The sequence below is a fragment of the Maylandia zebra genome, unplaced genomic scaffold, assembly GCF_041146795.1.
Source record: "Maylandia zebra isolate NMK-2024a unplaced genomic scaffold, Mzebra_GT3a scaffold01, whole genome shotgun sequence".
Taxonomy (NCBI): domain Eukaryota; kingdom Metazoa; phylum Chordata; class Actinopteri; order Cichliformes; family Cichlidae; genus Maylandia; species Maylandia zebra.
The window spans coordinates 2,101,372-2,121,730 of NW_027490031.1; the positions used below are offsets into that span (position 1 = coordinate 2,101,372).

The following is a 20,359-nucleotide window of genomic DNA, read 5'->3' on the forward strand; positions in this document are numbered from 1 at the left end:
GCTTAAACACAAAGAACTGTCCTGCACTAATGAACAAACCAAAGGTCATAATCATTCAGGCCTGTAGAGGAGGTGATTATCAACTAGCCTGACATGCACCAAAAAGATGCTGAACATTACTGTTACACATGTGTTTATTATTATTATTACCAGTTATAGTTGTAGTAGTGATGTTATGAAATATTTTGTTTAGTTTGTCTCATTTAGGTCAGTGTCTCTTTTTAAAGAAACAAGAAAACCATGAACAAAATTAATTACAGGCAAAGAAAATCCAAAACTTTTGAAATCTTTAAAATAATTTGGAGAATGTAATGAAACTAATGGTTTACTAGATGTAATGATGTTAAATACGCATGATGCAGTTTTTCTCGTTTTTAGTATGACAACAGAGCACCTGAAGATGATCAAGAATAGCTGTTTGCACACATCTTTCTTGTTTCAGAGAATGAAGGAGTAGTTACAGTAGATGCAAGCAGACAATCCATGGGGACAGAAAACACTGGCCCTCCATCAAAAAACATTGCCAAAGTTGGAAAAGTACACATAGAAAAGGATTTCGTTGGTTTTCATTCGAGCACACCTCGTAAGTTATCCTGCTTCTTGTAACTATTATTATAATAGTGTATAATAACAAACACAATTAAATGCAGCAAATTATGTTTCTGTTTCTTTGTAGACACCTATTCATATAGAAACCCAGAATATGGTTCTAATTTTTTCCATTACATTTGTGATGTGATCCTCACGGGGTGCTGTCAAGATGATATTGAAGAACTATTCAAAAAAGTAAGTTTGCCAGTATTTTATCTGGTCATTAACCTGAATTTATTCCTAATTCTTTCTCTGCATGTTTAAGTTTTTCTCAATATTTTTGCATTTTCTTTCTGGCTACTATTACTAGTCCATTTCATACCAGGTTGATCTCCCATGCTCGTAGCTGGCAATGGGGCTAGAAATCTGTAATGCCCTTCATTTGTTGTGACCTGAAACAAGGCAAAATAAGAGATGATCCTCCTGTCTCTAAACATGATGGAAATAATGTCTCCATCTCTCTCTCTCTATGACTGCAATATATATTTTCTGTAATATGAGCAGCTGTGTCAGACATCACTGTAACTTTATTTTAATCTCAAAGGTCATGCAACAATTTGAAGATTTCCCCTCTGAACAGAAGCAGATGCCAACCAAAGAGAGAGACACACTGACAAAACACTTCTACCTATTTCCAGGTAAGTACCACTGTTTGGTCTGTGCTTCGACAGGCCCGCAAATTCAGACTTATTCTGTGAAGAAAGCAAGTCAAAAACCGGTTTTTACATGCTAGCAAGGGGAGGATCTCAGAGTAGCATCTCTGCCCTCGGTCTCAGACCACTCCAAAAAACCAGCTTCCCCTGCAACCATTTAGTCTGTGACACAGTTTACACAAACACTCACTGCAACCCCCCCCCCCCCCCCCCCCCCCCAACATGGTCCATGGGGGGGGGCACTGAGTGTGTGTGTGTGTGTGTGTGTATGTGTGTCTCTGTAAGTCTGTATATATGTGCAGGTGAGTGAGTGTGTGTGGATATGGGTGCATTTGTGTGACTTCCTGCTCACAAAAAGGTAATCTCCCCTCGCTTAACCCCCCAAATGCTCTACACACACAAAAACATAGTTGAGACCATGAATGTTTTCAATTCATTGGTTAACCCCTGTCCTGAAATGCCACTGGCATGCTCTCCTGCTCTCTGTGAAAATTTTTTTAACTCATTTTATTCGTAAAGTTTTACAGCTTAAGTTCTCGCTCCCCTCAGTGTCGAGTTTTATTCCCACCCCTGGTTGTTCATCATCATTTCAACAGTTTGAGCCGGTGTCACTCCATACTCTCAAGCAACTTATTGACCAATCAAAGAACACCTCTCCTGCTTATGATATCCTTCCATCTCGTTTAGTTAAGGACTGCTTCAGTGTAATTGGACCCAGCATCCTATCTCTAATGAATATATCTCTACTTGCAGGCTCTGTTCCTTTAGCCTTCAAACGCGCTGTTGTCCAGCCCGTTCTTAAAAAAAGGAACCTTGATCATAACGATCTTGGGAACTATAGGCCGATCTCTAACCTTCCATTCCTGTCCAAAACACTGGAGAGGATCGTTCTTTCACAACTCCAGCCATATTTGGATGCGAATGCCATTTATGATAAATTTCAGTCCACTTACAAACCCTGTTATAGTACTGAAACGGCCTTGCTCAGAGTCCTCAATGATCTCCTTCTGATTGCTGACTCCGGACGCTCTTCAATCGTGGTCCTATTAGATCTATCCTCGGCCTTTGATATGGTAGATCATAACATCGTATTAGCGAGGCTTGAACACACAGTTGGCATTGGAGGTGCCGCCCTAGATTGGTTTAAGTCATACCTCTCTAATTGGTCCTTCTCGATCAATTTTGGCCCTTATTTCTCCTCTGCTGCACCTGTTTCCTGCGGTGTGCCTCAAGGATCTGTCCTTGGCCCCCTGCTCTTCTCACTGTATATGCTCCCCTTAGGCGCAATCTTTGAGAAGTATAACATCACACATCATTGTTATGTCGACGACATACAGATGTAGGTAACTCTCTTAATCTAAACGACAGGAAAACGGAAATTACCGTCTTTGACAGTAGAGTCCCCCGTAGCCAACTTCGTGAATTCCCTCGGTTCCTTTAACAGTTTCCTCACTGACACTGTTAGTGACCTGGGTGTATTTTTGGATAGCTCTTTTAAGTTCGATAAACAAGTGTCCTCTGTTATTAAATCTTGTTTCCATCAATTGCATCTTATTAGCAAGGCCAGACATAATGTTCCACATAGGGACCTTGGAAAGCTTATCCACGCCTTTGTGACATCTAGGTTGGATTATTGCAACTCACTTTACTTCGGTCTAACTCTACTCTCCTCCATAGACTCCAAATTGTTCAGAACGCAGCTGCTCGTCTCCTTACTGGTAGTGGGCGGCGTGTCTCTATTACCCCTGTTCTTGCTGATCTGCATTGGCTTCCCGTGAAGTACCGCATTCAATTCAAAATCCTGCTGCTTACCATTCCGAATTATTAACAATATAGCGCCAAGCTACCTCATTGAGCTACTTAGATCATACACCCCTACTAGAGCATTAAGATCATCTTCCCAGTCACTCTTGGTACTGCCGAGATCTTCGCTGAAGAATAGAGGTGACCACGCGTTTGCCTTGGCTGCACCCGATTTATGGAATAACCTCCCCATCGCTATACGCGAGTCTGATTCCATCCATTCCTTCAGATCGCGGTTAAAAACCCACTTATTTAGCCTCACCTTTTCTACCAGTTAACGATTGCTTGATAGTTAGCTTAACACTTATTCTTATCTTTGGCTTTTAATTCATTTTAAAAAAATTTTGACTTGACAGGGCCTTGGAGTAGGGGTATGTCACCAGGGTGCAGAGGAGGCTACCCCCCCCTCTGTCCCCTTCTGGCTGCCTCTGCCTCAATTTTATCCCACAACTTAGACATTCACATTACTCACACCCTCATTACACATACATATAGGATCTTGGGGGTGGGCACGATACACGGAGTCCAAGTTACCATCAAGGTGTACACCTCACCCCTGGCATCGTTGCCCACCTCTCAATTTTAAATACACGTAGACATTGAGGGCTAGCAGGAGGGACTATGCGCTTACCTGCTGCTCTCTGGCAGGTAGTTCCATGCCCTCCTGGGTTTTAATTGCACCTTAGAACACACATACATCAACACTACAATGAGCGGGTGGAGGGAGGTTTGGAGTCTTCTCTCACCCCCGTTCTCTGCGGCCTGCTGGAGCGGGGGGGCTAGGAGGAGTTGGCCGTCCGACTGGGGTCTGGGGTGTGGGGCCTCCCTGCTGCTGCGGAGTCGGGGCGGTCTGCCTCTCCCCACCGCAGGGAAAAGGGTAACACCACCTGGGTCTGGGTGCAGTTCCCCCCTCCAGGGGCAGGGGTACCTAGACCCGGTTGGTAGAGTACGCTTGGGGAGTGTGATTGTGTGTACAGCGTCTCTTTATGTCTGTCTCCACGTCGGTTGAGTGTGGTGTAAGTGCATATGAGAGCATGAGGGTGGGAATGGATGTTTGTGTCTGTGTGTGCCTGTATGTCTGTGTCTATATGTCAGGTTGGGTATCAGACGCCACCTCTCTGGGGACATCTCAGGCCCTCCAAGGTTTGGAGGCCTATCTCCACCCACCACCACTTCCCCTGCCGGTGGCGGACTCCCTCAGGTGTCGGTGCGTTGGTGGTTCTTTGTGTCTGGGGGTGGGCGTCCGGGTACACACCGGCTCACTCCTTGGCGGCCGCTTATTGGGGCTCGCTCGGGCCATTTCGGAGGTGGGGTGCCCCCGGCCTCTCGGCCTGGGGCTCGGTCACTCAGGCACAGCTGGCTGCCGGCGGAGCTCACGGGCAGGTCACTGCAGCTCCCCCTGGCTTCTGCTCCGCGGCTGCTGAATGAGCCCTCATCTGGGACTCTCCTCAGCTCTTACTAGAACAGTGGCGCGGCTGCCCCTCTGTGGGTCTTCCTTGGTCTCTTGTGCTCTGGGGGCCTCTGGATGTCTGGAGTTTTGATCTCCTCCATACCTGCTTGATACCATAAAGGACGGGGCTGTGGCTCCCCCACACTCCCTAGCAGATCATTACATGGAGAAACCTTTGGAATGCAAGCATGCTGATCCACACAGGTATGCACACAGGTGTACACACGGGTATTCACAGACGTGGACTACAGCTTTCTTGGCTGCTGCCTCAAAGCACATTGTGCGCTGTCTATCTTGCGTGCTGCACAATATCGTTTATTATTTAGTAACTATTGATATCTATTGCTAGCTAGTTTATTGTGATGGTGCTTTTTTTTCTTTCTTATTATGTTGCTCTTTGTTGTTTGCTTTCTCTTCTGTTTTTTTTTCTCTCCATACAGGTGACCCAGGAGTTTTGTTTTTTTTGTTTGTTTGTTTGTTTTTTCTCTCTTCCCCCCCTTCTCACTGTCTCTTCTCCCCTTTGGTTTTCTTTCTCTCCCTCTCTTTCATTCTTTCCCCCTGTCCTATCCCACAGTCATGTCTGTCCCGTTTGTAACAACTGAAAATAAAAAACTCATAATTATAATAAAGGTCAATCAAATGGACCAATATGGCAAGGCCACGATGATCCACTTGATAAAATAAATCCGCTTGGCATCTTTCTTGGCCTTAAGACAACAATTCTGATGGCTATAGATCCAAACGGGACAAAAATAAATAAATAAATAAAAAAATAAAAAAATTGTCTGTTTTATCCTCTACACTTAGCCTTCTTTTATGCTTTTATATGCAATTCTTTTGCCTTCGTGTGTTTTAATTCCATTCAACCTGCTAGCACATTTTGGTACCTTGCCATAGCCCTCATCCTTCCTTGTTACTTCATCTTACCCTCTTGCATGTTAAGCACTTTGGTACACCACTGGTTTTTAAATGTGCTATATAAATAAAGTTTGTTGTTGTTGTTGATTGACTGGGTTAATTTTTTAGAATGAAACAGGATGACTAACTCGTGTTAGTAATATGTAGTCATGATGATGGCCATCACATTGATAGTCATTTGACAAAACAAAAATTACAGATAGAATTAGGTTAAGACTGCAACAGGCCCAAAAAACACAATGCTTGTGGGGGACCAGAGCCCTCATACTGCTAAAGTAACATGAATTGATTTGATTTGCTAGTTAGAACATTGTCAAATGTTTAATGGACCAATTATGATTTAAGATGCATTTACAGGAATTAAGCACCGGTTCCCTGAAGAGAAGCAACTACACAAGAGACTGGAAGCTCTCAGGTATGCAAAAACCCTCCTGAAAAAGGAGAAATTGTTAAAAAACATTTCCTCTCTCCTTAACTTAGCCTTTTTGTTGATTCATGCAGAAAATGAGTTCCATATCAAGAATCAGACATCCTGTGATATCTGGAGAAACACACAAACAGTATATGACAAGCAAACAGTTTAAATGTGGCTTAAAGATTTGTGCAACATGTGATGCCAGAAAAAGTTATGACAGGACCAGCCAGTTTATACTGAAAATTGTTCAGATGATGTTCCTGGAAAGAACTGTTGAGGATAATAGATTTCTTACTGCACATTGGAGTACAGAAGACAGGAGTTTGGGATTGCTTGCAACATTATAATATGGCAGTTGCCATATGTGCAGTGTGCTGGTATAGTTTTACACTGGCCTCTATTGTTGCTTATTGGCTTATTGCCAGCTATGCAAACCAAGCTCTGGCAACAGTTGTATAGGGATCGAATGGCCCGTAGCAATGGGCCAGACACCCCAGCTGCACCTCCCACAGAAAACACCAAGGGACACGGTTGAATGCCTTGTCGAAGTCCACAAAACACAAACAGGCTGGTTGGGCAGACTTCCATGCGCCCTCAAGTACCTGCAGTATCAAGAAAACTGCATTGTTCCTCCTGTGTCTGAGGTTTGACTAACAGACAGACTCTCCTTTCTCACACATTGGCATAGACTTTCCCAGGGAGGCTGAGGAGTGTGATCACCTGTAGTTGGAACACATCCTCTGGTCTCCCTTCTTAAAAATGGGGACCACCGCCCTGGTCTGCCAGTCAAGGGGTTCTGCCCCTGATCTCCACGCAACATTGCAGAGGCATGTCAGGCAGGACAGCCCTACAACATCCAGAGCCTCACCTCAGCCACAACTGCCACCAAGGAGTTGTTTAACTGCCTTCTGTGACCTCACCCCCAGAGGTTGGGGGGGGGGTCATCCCAAGACTCTTCTTCCTCCACAGAAGACGTGCCAGTGGAATTAAGGACGTCCTCGAAGTATTCCTTCCACCGCCCGACAATTTTCTCAGTCTAAGTCAGCAGCGGTCCACCTATACACAGTGCAGGTAGAGCACCGCTTTCCACTCCCGAGTCACTTGATGGGTTGCCAGAATTTTTGTGAGGCAGTCCGAAAGTCTTTTTCCTTGGCCTCTCCGAGCTCCTCCAACATCTGTGTTTTTGCTTGAGCCACTGCTCATGCCGCGTTCAGCTTGGACTGCCGTTACCTGTCAGCTGCCTCCGAAGTCCCACAGGCCAACCAAGCCTGATAGGACTCCTTCTTCACGTCTGGTGTCCAACATTTGGTTGGGGGGTTACCACCACGACAGAAACCAAACACCTTCCGGCCGCAACTCAGTGCAGCAGCTTCGGCAATGGAGATGCTGAACATGGTCCATTTGGAGTATGATAACTTGGGGATATAGTTCTTATCTTCCTACTTTCCTCCACACAAGTGGAAAAGCCTGAAGCTGTATCATGTCTGAAAACACAAAATTCAGATATTAGAACGGTCCATTTTACTACTCAAACATTTCTCATGATGATCAAACTTGTCATTTTATTTATATTTCATTAAGAATGAAAATGCTTTTTTATTAGGGTTAGGGAAAACCAATTTTTTGGGACTTTGATCATTTTTAATGTTAAGACATATATTAAGACACTTTACCCCTTCACTTCAATCTCTCTTTATCCCAGTCACACAAATGTAGACAGATAGCTGATAATAGTTTCTAATGTGCTGATTGGAATATCATGAAAGAGGCAGAAATTTCTCTGTGTGCATGTGGACAAATCACAAGATGAACAGGTTTCAGGTAGTATTAAAACACATTAAAATGCTGCACTCACTCAAAGGTCAGAGGTCATCTACAGTAACCACACTGACACTAAGAGAAGAAAACAGCTGGCAGCAAAGGCAAGGAGGTGTTCTTTTTAGCTAAACAGAAGAGGAATATAAAGATAATGACGACAATGAAAATGTAGGAGTGTTCCTTTATTAGTGTCTAACAGTATGTGTATGAGAGCGATGCAGTGTCCATGTGTGCATGCTGAAAGAGACTGTGCTGGTCTGATCTGGTCTCCTTTCTTTCCTTTCTCCTTTCAGGGTGGAGCCTGCTGGGGGCCAATGGTTGAGACCAGGTCTGAGAAAGTGTAAGTGTGTTTTTAATGTGATTGATGAAAACAAAGCAACACACATTCAACCATCTTCAAACTGTCACATCACTCATCCTGACTGTCATCATCAAAGTGTCAATCAATGAACAGATGATGGATCAATAACTGCAGCTGGATTGTTTGTTCTCTCCATCAGATTCCTGTCAACTCACAATCGACACAAACACAGTGAACACAAACCTCAAACTGTCTAACAACAACAGGAAGGTGACATATGACAAGGAGGTTCAGTCATATCCTGATCATCCAGACAGATTTGATTTTTATCCTCAGCTGCTTTGTAGAAATGGTCTGACTGGCCTCTGCTACTGGGAGGTCGAGTGGAGAGGACACATTTTTATATCAGTGAGTTACAAAAGAATCAGAAGGAAAGGAGGCAGTAAAGACTGTAGGTTTGGATGCAATGATCAGTCCTGGAGTCTGAGCTGCTCTGATGATGGTCCTCGTTCTGTCTGGTATAATGGAAAAAGAACATCCATCTCCTCCTCCTCCTCCTCTGTCTCTAACAGAGTAGCAGTGTATGTGGACTGTCCTGCTGGCACTCTGTCCTTCTACAGAGTCTCCTCTGACACTCTGATCCACCTCCACACCTTCAACACCACATTCACTGAAACTCTTTATCCTGGGTTTACACTCTGGCCTGATAGTTCTGATTCCTCAGTGACTCTGTGCTGAGTGGAGTGTAAAGAGTGTCTCTTGTTAGAGAAACACTCTGACTGTTGAACAGATAGTTCAGTCTGTTCATGTCTGTCTCTTATGCTCAGAAACACATTTTCAGATTCATACATTCAGTCAGTTGATGTTTGAAACTGTTCTAAATGATTCCTTGTAAACTTCTTCCTCTTCAGTCCTTTAAAGATGGAAGCTCCCATTATTACAGGATCCACATGTTGTTTTTTCTGTCTTTTTCCACTCAAAGCTTCAAAGTGAATATCAATATGCTGTGTTTCTGTGAAGCTCAGTTCACAACCAGCTCCTCTGCATTTTCAACAAGTCTGAGCTCATTGAAACAAAGTTGATTTCTCTTTCTTAATGGGATGTTTCCACACTCTCTACATGCTCTTACTGTTTCACTCATTGTTGGAAGGTCATCATTTGAAAATGTTTCGGCTATATAAGCCGAAATGATTGGCTCAATAGATTTTAAGTGCAGTTATAGCCAGAATATGATTGTATTGAGAGATCATAATACATGCGGCTGATCTAATAAACAGCAAAGGCTTCAGTCCTCATTTGAAACTATATAAGGCCCACTTAAAATTCTTTCATTTTCTCAGAAATCCACAGCACGTCTTATAATCTGGTGTGCCTTGAGCATGAATTCTGGTTGTGCTTACTGACCCCAACCGATTTTATGTGGTACACGGCGCTAAAAAATCTTTCAAAAAAAGTTCGACTTTGGTAAGCTACGAAGATGCACACCTTGATGAATCATTATGGCTATCATAGTGAGGAGCCTCGAGGATCCATCCGGGTCCAAACTCTGCTTCCAGTTCTAAAGTTGAAAAAACACTGTTGCATCACTAAGAGTTCAAAACTGTCTAAATTCTTTCATGTTTAATAAAATGATCAGCATCTCTGCTTTACCAAGTGCAAAAACTAAGTTTAACTATCAGGCTGCCCCTGGGCCTGATACTGCTTGAGGTTTTTTTCCTTTTCACTGTCACCAAAGTGCTTGCTTATAGGGGGTAAAATGATTGTTGGGTTTTTCTTTACATGTATTATTGTAAGTCCTACTTTACAATTTGAAGTGACTGTTGTTGTGATTTGGCGCTGTATAGATAAAATAAAATGAAATTAAATAAAATTGAATTATAGATTGTTGTATTTATCATGCTTTTCAGTTTTATGTAATAAACTTGAGACTGTTGTATGTATGTATTTCCAACTCTTTATTACAATTATTTTCATATAAACACTCGACATTTGAAAAGTCATTAAACTATAACTGTGAATGACTGTTGTCCATTTTTTTCTAATCTATAATTGCCGTTTTTTCTGAACATTCTCAACAATACACACACACAAAAAAATCTTTCTCTCACCACTCACACTATTTTCTATCTGAAATTGTTGTGTCACATTTTTGTATCAATATAGAGACTTTCTCAACTTTCCAGGAGTACCTCCAGTTCGATGGACATGCCAGTAGTAGCCACACAGTACTGATATGGACCTGGGCCCTGGGACCCTCTTCTGTCTGTCGATACAGGACGAGTAATTATTTAGCCTGATAAGCGTTACTTTTTTCATCCACAAACAAGAAAAATATGTTAATCACGTTTTCCCACAATCACCTGCCAGAAATATGAAGACATTACATTATGTTATGTTATGTGTGTGTAACATTGTTACATGTCTGCAGGCTGCATGTTTTCTTTCCCTCTCCTTTTGTTTGCCGTTCCCTTAGGTCACAGACTGCAGGCTGATGTCAATCTGGGGACGTCCAACTAATTAGAGGAGGGATGCCCTGATTGGGCAATCAAGGAGTGCACACCTTGATAAGGAGACTCACCTGTGGCTGGGTGTGGCTCTCTTCCTGCCTTTGAATTGTTTGGGACATGTGTGATGGTTCTCTGCAGGCTGTCTTTTGTTTGATGATTGTGGTGGGAGTAAAGTAGTGATGGGCAGATGAAGCCCCATGAAGCACTGAAGCTTTTCATCCAATTGGTTCACCCCAACGCAAAGCTTCTTGAAGCTTCATTTGCTCTAGCAGGACACCTACTGGACGTAAAAATAATAGCTGGCATGAATTTGAAGAGTGTGGCATTTTGCACACAGCCTGTAAATGTCAACAACAAAAGGAGTGTGTAAAACATGTATATTGTAGTGATAGCAGTACACTGTGTATATTTATAGTGGCAGTATGGGAAATGATTATTTGGAAATGCTTGAAATGGAAATGATCATTTACTGTGAGGTGAGGTGTGGTTGGGGTGTGGACAGTAGTTGTGCTTTTGTAACGTTGAGGTATGGACAGCTACACACTGAGCCTCAGTCCTGCCTGTTCACATTTTATTCTGTAAAAACTAAATTTTCACTGCTTTTATGACCTTTTTAGTGGGGAGAACATAGCTAGGATTTAATGATTTAACAAATCTTTTGAATCCTTTGTCCTCCACAATGCTAACTGGCTGTGAGTCCTCAATCACCATGCTAACCAGGTCTTCATCTATTTGAGATTGTTCTCCTGAGGAAAGACAATAAAGATAAAGCACAAATATAAATATCACACACGTAACTTATAACAGTTGTATAATATTGTTATATCATTTAGTAACATTACTGCATCCTATATTATCATTGCATTTGATGGCTCACCTGGTCTTGCTCCACAATCGGTGTCCCCCTTATTCTCATGCAAAGCTCTGTAGTGCCTAAGCATGGATGAGGTGTTGTTGTCATATCCCAGCTCCCTGGCACATAGCAAACACTTCACCTTGTACAAAAGTCAAGACAGCTCAACATAAATTGTATTGCACCATCAGTATCATGAAAATACATCTTCTGTAGAAATTTACATACCTTGTTGGGAGGAATAAGATCAAAATGTTCCCACACAGGGGAGGACATCCTCCTCTTCTTAGCTGGCTCCATTCTCTCCTGACTTTCTCTCCTCACTCTCATAAACCTCCAAACTGTCTCCAAACTCTCACTAACCGCAACTCTCCATCAAACACCCACATTTTTGAATGAAGTCTGAGGGGTTTATATCGCTGTCATATCTCGCGGCAAAGTTCGAACCACTTCATGAACCAGTCACGTGGTACAGCCGGGCAGCGAGGCTTCGGACGTCATCATTTTCAGCTCCTCCCATAAATGAAGCAAGCCTCGATACGCGCTTCGCGGAAACGCCCCCTCCATTACTCGACACACGCTCCGAAGCCTCGATACAGAACGTCCCATCACTAGAGTAAAGTGGTCTAGGTAAGTTTGGGGACCCCATACACTTACTCACATAGAGTCTTTTTGTTAGAAACACTAGGTAAGTAGGTTGGTGCCACCCATGTAATTTTGAGCTTGTTTTAAGTTGAGGTTTAGGGTCTTTCTCTCCTGTTTGTTGCTTTTCTAGGATAATAGCTCAGCTAAGTTTTGGTTTTGTCTTTTTGGTGTTTTTTTGGCACAACCTAACTGTCCCTTTCTCCCCCACATTTGTTGTTTGAATCTAGGTTATTTATTTTGTGAGAGCGCTGCCATTAAACCTTTTTCATAACACCTGTACCGAGTTTCCGGAGTTGTTGTGTTATCCCCTCCTGCCCTCGAGGAGACGTAACAAACATATAATATATACAATATCATGACATATTGTCACCTACAGTAACACAGCATCTATTTACATTTCAAATCACACAATTCTAAATATTTAGTTAATCTCACATTTCTATTGCAGGTTGGCACCAACCAATGTTCCCTCTAATTTTTCATGTGTCTGAGCAAACACACAAACTCTCTGAGCGATCCCTTGGACCAGGGTGAGCAACAGCAGAGGTGTGCACTGTCGTCGGGCCAGCATCGAATCCATCCAAGTTACATGGTTCATTAAAATAATCAAATTACAGCATTTACATTTATGTTTCCAATTCCAATTTTGAAAACGCATCTTTTTTTTCTTTCATTCCTTTTTATTTTTTCTTAATAAAGCTCTGACTTGTATTATGAGTCTGTGGTCTGGGAAAGAGTCCTGTAACTCTGTCTGCAAAATACAGTCTATAATGACCAGTGCTGGGCAATTAATTATATAGTTACTTCTTCAGGGCAGCTGTGGCTACAACTGTAGCTTGCCTCCACCAGTGTGTGAATGTGTGTGTGAATGGGTGGATGACTGGGTGTGTAAAGCGCTTTGGGGTCCCTAGGGGGGACTAGTAAAGAGAGAGCGAGAGATCAATAATGTATTCTGATTCTGACATAATAAATCACCATTACAAAATGCATCACACCATCACATTGGCAAAATGTGCCAAATGGCTATGTAGTCATTAACAGTGCTGTAATTTTCCATGGTTTCACTTCAGCAGCATCATTACTTGCACAGATAATGTTCACATGTTGATTCCTGGTTAAATGGGAAGTGAATCATATTTTCAAAGTGGCTATATATTGGTGACCAAAAGTCTTCTTTTTTTAACTTGTTGACTTGAAAAGCCTATAAGACGTTTTTTTTTTTTAAATTTCACGATTCATTAACCGTACAGAGAAAGCATCATTTTTATATTAAAAACTTCTTTAAGCAAACAGTATAATTAAAGTTCATTATGACTGGGCCAAGTGTATTCTTCCTTTGGAAATTAAATATGGTCACCCTACTTGTTAAATAAAATAAAATAAAAAATAACTTAGTTGAAGAAAATCTACAATAGTTTTATGTTGCAGCCTCAGGAACTCTGACACAGTCACATCTGCTGTAGTATTTACACCTCTGATCAAATCTCACAAGTGTTAGCTTTATTTTGATGCCAAGATTGTTTAATTCAGTTCAATTCAATTTTATTTATATAGCGCCAAATCACAACAAAAGTCGCCTCAAGGCGCTTCATAGATACAGAGAAAAACCCAACAATCATATGACCCCCTATGAGCAAGCACTTTGGTGACAGTGGGAAGGAAAAACTCCCTTTTAACAGGAAGAAACCTCCAGCAGAACCAGGCTCAGGGAGGGGCGGGGCCATGTGCTGCGACCGGTTGGGGTGAGAGAAGGAAGACAGGATAAAGACATGCTGTGGAAGAGAGACAGAGGTTAATAACAGATATGATTCAATGCAGAGAGGTCTATTAATACATAGTGAGTGAGAAAGGTGACTGGAAAGGAAAAACTCAATGCATCATGGGAATCCCCCGGCAGCCTGTGTCTATTGCAGCATAACTAAGGGAGGATTCAGGGTCACCTGGTCCAGCCCTAACTATATGCTTTAGCAAAAAGGAAAGTTTTAAGCCTAATCTTGAAAGTAGAGATAGTGTCTGTCTCCCGAATCCAAACTGGAAGCTGGTTCCACAGAAGAGGGGCCTGAAAACTGAAGGCTCTGCCTCCCATTCTACTTTTAAATTTAGTTTAGTCAGATTGTAAGAAAAAAAAATACTAAATTCATTTTCTACATGTCATTTTCAAGCAGGAAGCTCAGAAAACCCAGTTTTACAGGTTTTAACCAGGTAAACAGGTTCAGTCTGAGCAGTCAGATGACATATTTGTAAACCTGCACATGAAGGTGTGACCCTCTCACACTCTTTAGGCATTAAGTCCCGCCTCCTTCCAGTAAGCAGCTCACCTGTGTGTCCGTGTTTAGTGTCCAGGTGTGGAGTGGAGCTTGTTCTTGGTGTGTGTACTTGAAGAAACTGTAAGTTTGCTTTGTTTCCTAGTTCAGCAGGTTGACTGTTTCTTTTTTGTGCTCTGTGATGTTTGGATCAGTTGTTCACTTCCAATTCCAGGACAAACTTTGATCACTGTTTGTCTTCAAACTTGATTATTGGTTGTTGATTGACTGGAATCAAACGGTTTTATGTTTCTGTTTCTGCTGCTGCTCACAAATCTGATAACAGGAGAAGTTGGAGAAGTTGGTCCCATGCTGACGGGCACAGACAAGGAAGACACTTGGCATGGCCTGTTCTCCTTGTAAATCATATGACCACTATTATTTACAGTCAAACTCACATGAGCAGTTTAGCTGCAGGGCAGGTGTGACACAACCTTATTGTTCAGGTGTGAGTCACACAGTGTGAGAGAGACAATGATGTTTTTCTGTATTTGGGTTGAGCTTTGAGAAGCTATGTTTAAAATAAAGATTGGTTTGTACACAGACAGTAAAAAAGCTGCTTTTCGATAAAGGAAAAGTTGTTAGTGGAGCTCTGCTTTGTTTCATCAAAGAAACATTTTTTTCTGCCTTAGCGAGAGACACTTTTTTTCTTAAAGTGTTTGGAGTATTTGTTGTTTCTGAAAAGTGAGTTGGAGTAAATATGGTCAGGAATGCTTATATTCTATACTAGAAATGGCACGATACCACTTTTTTATGTCCGATACCAATACCGATATCATAAATTTGGATATCTGCTGAGACCGATATGAATCCGATATAGTGTTTTTTAATATTTATTTATTATTTAATCAATAAAAATTTTTTTAATATCTTGCTGCATTTTGTATAAGTTCATATTCAAGTTTAAATAAACAACAACACTAAAGCTATTCTCCATTTCAACTCGGGTCGAAAGTGCAGACTTCAAACTATATACTAGTTTTTGAATTGTGTCGATGGGCCACGTAAAACCAGAGTTATGATAAAACATACACGCAATGTTTTTTTTTTTTTTTTTAATAAAACAGCGGTATTTAGAGCGGGAAGGACGGTAAAAATGGTGTTTTCTACAGACAGCGCTAGCAAACACTCTCCGATTGTGAGTGAAAAAAGAAAAAACACCCCTTCCCTATTGGTGTTAGAGTTTACCATGTCAGCCAATCAAAAAACTGATAAGGCAGTTTAGGCCTTATCAGTTGTTTAGGGAGAAGGGGAAGTTTTTAGGAGTGACACCTGAGAAGGAAAGCGGACGAGCGAAAGAAAGAGAGAGAGCGAGTTTTCATATGTCACACATTAGTGACGTGTGGCGTGTTTGGAGGCTGTAGTTAGTCTGTTGTGTAGTTATTGTTTTGTGTTGTGTGTCAGTTATACTGCTGAATGTCACATTTGCTCTAAAAACGCCGTCAAAGGCAGATTCCAGTGTAAACGCTGTTCCCACATGAAAAACTGGACTGATGCTCCTCCTGCTGTCAGACCTGCAGGGTTTAGGCCTGTGCTGTTCTCCTCTGTCTTATACTGAACACAAACTACCTTCTTTTGGACTGGCACAAATAATTTGTGTGCCTTCTTTGATGCAGCCCAGCTGATTGTTCTGTAAATAGATTTAAATGGTTATATAAAAAAACGCCCGAGGCCTTGGCTGCATTTTTAGGTAAATAGTACCATATAACTTTGTTGTTTGCAAAACTTGTGCATATTCTTTTAGAAATGTACAATTTCTATTTGCATTTCAATTTATGAAAATGATTCGTTAAACATTTTTGTGGGTTTTACAGTAAAAAATATAACTTTTTTCTACTCTGATTTTGAATTTTTTGTCTGAATTTAGATCAACTGTGCTAATATAGTATACTAAAATGAAAAAGAAAATTCAGATATTTGAGGTTGTGCTGAAAATAATGATACCAAACAAGGCAAGATAAACATATTTTAAAGGTGAGATATAGAGGTAAAATCAAACGTAGTCAAAAACGACCAATTATACCCTGGACCCCAGAGGGTTAAAAGCCAGACATTTTAAATGAGAATAAGAAAGAAAAGTATGTCTTTGTGCCCCTTTGCCCTGTTCGTGCCCTATCGGCCCCCCTGGCTAAACTTTGCTAGATCCGCCCCTGCACAGTTACCAGCATCAGCTACGTAGAAAAAGATCCTGGTGTAGAAAGTAATATTAAATAAGTTCTAACAACAGCTTATCAAGCTTAAACGTGCTGCTGTTGTTCAGCCGCTGGTTTCCTCTTTCTGGTGCAAAGTGGGCCAAAAACAAAGAAGAGAGACGACAGAAAAGCCGATCAGCTGATCATTAATCAGTTTCACAATTGAAGTATCAGCAGGAGACGGAGAGAGGGGCAGTCGCTCCATATATCGGTTGTTAAGCTTAACATGGGAACGCTTTACAAACACTCAGAGATGAACTTACACACTTGCTTTACTTCTCTCTGGGATCACTTCCTTGGAGATGAAATACTGGTTTGGTAGCGAGGCTCCAAATACACGCAGCTGCTCTATCACGTGACCACACTGCTGCGACGTGTGACGGTTATGAGCCGAGTTACGCTGTGTTGCAAGTTTTGTGATTTATTTATTTATTTTTTATATATATATTTAATGGATTGGATTACGTCTTTTATTTCTCACCGATATCCGATCCAGTAATTTAGGTCAGTATCGGACCGATACCGATACGTAATATTGGATCGGTCCATCTCTATACTATACTTTCTTTGTCAAAATCCCCCTCCTCTGCATCACCCATTATTTCATCACCCCTTTTTCCATCAGAAGCAGAGCACTGACTCGTTCCAGATAGCAGCTTGTTTCTTTCTAAATACAACACACAGCAAGTCTGGACTCAAATACTTGTCATGAACCGAGCACAGCAGTATCACCTTCATGCATTCATCTCAATCATCCAGGAAAGTAAATCTCCCAAAATTACCCATATGAAAAAGATATATAAATCTTATAAAGTTTGTATCTGTCTTGTGTGAAACTTGTATGAAAAGCATATAAGAGTGAAAACAGATATAAGATCCCTTGAAAAATTATATAATGAAACTTGTATGTTTTGGATACTTACTAAAACAATATATGAAAGTAATGAGAAAGTGGCCACTTTCATGAGTAAATCATATATAAGTTTTTACTATATCTTTTCCATATGGGTAATTCTGTTCATCTGGATGTAGTGTTGTTGTTAGATCTGTATTGTTGATTGTCATTTATGCGTAGAAATATCTACTCATATATGCTTAGAGTTTTATAATCAACGTCATGTTGGTAGAGGTTTGATCCTTATAGGCTGCAAAGACTTTGTGTGCATTCCAGAGTGCTCTGGCATTCACACCCACATCCAGGGAGCATGGGAGAGGCCGTACCTGTTTTTTTGTTTTATGGCAGGATAAACATATCTATGTCAGTTTTAGTCTAAGTGCCTTTTGTTTAGATGGACGGCTAGACTCCTGGCACATGGGTGTGCCATGGGCTCCCCAGTTTCACCCATCAAATGGTCCTCATGGCGATTGATCAGTGGTCTTTGATCAATGGGTTTTGGTCAGTGGTTGTTGATCAATGGTCATGAGAATTTGCATAATTATGATTAAAGAACTGACCTCCCAGTCCAGATGAACCGAATCAACTTTTGGAGACAGCAGCATAGCATCATGTTTAAGATCTACCTCATGGTACTTTATGTGGCAGTGATACCTGCAGTAAGCAGGGCTTAGTCTACGGGGGGCATGGGGTGTTCTCGATATATTTATTTCAAGTGTTTGGTTATATTATTTGGCAGGTTACATTCATGTGTAATATAAATAAAATATGATATTAATTAAACTGTATTCATGTATAAAGGATTTGGTGTAGCCAAGTGCTTTGGGGTCCTTAGGGAGTAGTAAAGTGCTATACAAATACAGACCATTTACAATTTTTACCATTTGTACTCATTTTGTTCCACAGGCCATTAAAATAGAAAACTGAAACTTAGGCTGAGAGACTTTTTTTTTTTTTTTTAAAAAGGGAAGAAAAGAGGACATTTAGCTTTAAAACATTTATTATGAATTAAACACTTTTTGTACATTTAAATTATTAAAATAGTTAATGTAAAGTATTAAACAGTTCATTTTATTTCTTTTTAATATTTATTATTGCCCTATAATAATAAACACAATGTATTGATTTTTCTAAATAATATTGGCTTGTAGCTGTAGTAAGTGTTGATAGCTACAGTGACTGTTTAGCTTTTATGGCATCAAATAGTTTTACTTATATTTTTGTTATATTAATGCTATTATAATTGACATGTTTTATTTATTATTCTTTTTATTCAAAGAGGTTGAACACTTTGAAAGCCTGATTCTTTAGTTATTAAACTATTTAATAACTGATCAGCATATTGATTACTCTACAAATACTTGGGTACACCATTTGAAAGCTTGACTTTTTTGCATTTTTCACCCTGACTATGTAACTCAACAAATAATTTTTTTTTAATCTATTGTCCACCTGGCTGTTCCTCAGTTTTTAATCTGATTCAGTGCTGAGTTCAGATAAAATAATCATACTAGGTAATTTTATCATCAGTGTAGATGCTATAAATGAAAGTCTACACTCTGCATTTAATTCATTCATGAAATATTATATATTCTGTCAAAATGAGCCCACCCACCACTTTAACTTTGAGTTTTACACCCAATACACTAAATCCCAAGGTAAGTTTTCAAACACATCAAATGAATGACTTACTGCACTTTGAAGTCACCTGATCTTAGTAGTTGATGTGCACGTGAATGATTTGTTTCCTCTGCAGGTAGAAAGTGTGTGTGAGCTGAGCAGCATGGATCAGTGTGAGGACAGAGAGGAGGGAGTCCCTCCCTCTAAAAGCACTCTGTGTGGGGAACATGAGAGCCAGACCAAAGCTCAGAGGTGAGATGACCATCTCTAACTGTCCATGACTCTTCTCCATGTCACAGCTCAGCACTCACATCACTGCTCCATCATTATTCACAGGAACCAGCCTGGACCTCCACCCAGCTCTGCGTCCTGTAAGAGTGACTCATCTAATGATCGCTACATTCATTTTAAAGTCAAGCAGGCGTCTCCTGCAGAGAGGTGAGCTGTTATAAACATAAAGTCTTTGATGTCTGACTTAAATGAACTGCTTGATGTTGTTTCCTGGTCAAAGGAAGTCACTAAGCAAGGAATTCCTTTATTCTATAAAACAGGTCCAACATTCAAACTCCTGCTGCTCACACAGTAGTCAATCAGTCGTCATGCACAGTCTTAATGACTGTGTTTACCTCTGGGTTGGGCTCTGTTCTTAATTTAGTTTGGAGTTTCCTCCTGCTCATGCTCAGCTGCAAAGCAGTTTCTCTTTGGGATGATGAAGGTATTCTAAGTCTTCATGAGCTTCTGTGGCTGCAAATGAAAAGCACATTCTTCTCTCACAGGATCCACAGGAGACCTACTGAACTTGAACCTGGACCCAGCTGTGTAAACACTATGTTGAATCATGTCATTAATAGATTTAAAAAAAAAACAGTCACCAAGAAAGATGCAAGTTAAAGTCAGTATTATAATGTCTAAAATGACAAGTCCTTGATTGAATATTTGAACTTTAATTATCAGGATCCAAACTGAACCTGGACCCAGCTGTGTGACCTTTTGGAGTGAACGGTCTAGGGGTGAACCCATTCAATTTAAAGATCAGCCTGTGTCTGCTGCAGAGAGGTGAGCTGTTAGTAACATGAAATCTTTGATTTAACTGCTTGATGTTGTTTGATATAAACTGCAGTGCAAACACGTCATTCCCTCAATCCCCTTTAAACTGTCTCTTAAAAACAAGCTTTTGGTTTCTAAACAACTGAAAATCCGCTTCAGCAAACAGGAAGTGATGCGCGTGCGAATGTTTTCTTCCATCAGTCATGTTGTGCTTTATGTTGTTGGAAGTTAGAAGAGGGAACACTAACTTTGTGGCACAAATTTTCCTCATAAAACTCAGAGCATCAAAAATGACTCAAACACTGTCAGTCAGAGAGGAAACTTTCCTTTCTACATTTTAACAGATTA

General features: G+C 40.8%; 1 protein-coding gene and 1 non-coding gene across 3 annotated transcripts in view; both read left to right on the forward strand.

Moving 5' to 3' along the window:
* The window catches only part of LOC106676141 (NACHT, LRR and PYD domains-containing protein 3-like), a 64,951-nt gene that overhangs the window by 12,737 nt on the left and 31,855 nt on the right, over positions 1–20,359 (forward strand). The window contains exons 1-4 of one of the 2 annotated variants that reach the window (XM_076880862.1): positions 14,253–14,341; positions 19,101–19,216; positions 19,301–19,402; positions 19,919–20,020. In XM_076880862.1, the coding sequence (XP_076736977.1) occupies positions 19,128–19,216; positions 19,301–19,402; positions 19,919–20,020 (293 nt within the window). In that variant the 5' untranslated portion in view covers positions 14,253–14,341; positions 19,101–19,127. Of the gene's footprint in view, positions 1–14,252; positions 14,342–19,100; positions 19,217–19,300; positions 19,403–19,918; positions 20,021–20,359 lie in introns of those variants that run through there. The other variant, XM_076880861.1, reaches the window with a different exon arrangement.
* On the forward strand, positions 3,865–8,192 carry LOC101468196 (uncharacterized). Its single transcript, XR_013096029.1, has 3 exons — positions 3,865–5,830; positions 7,942–7,988; positions 8,149–8,192. It is a non-coding gene; the product is annotated as an uncharacterized LOC101468196 (transcript).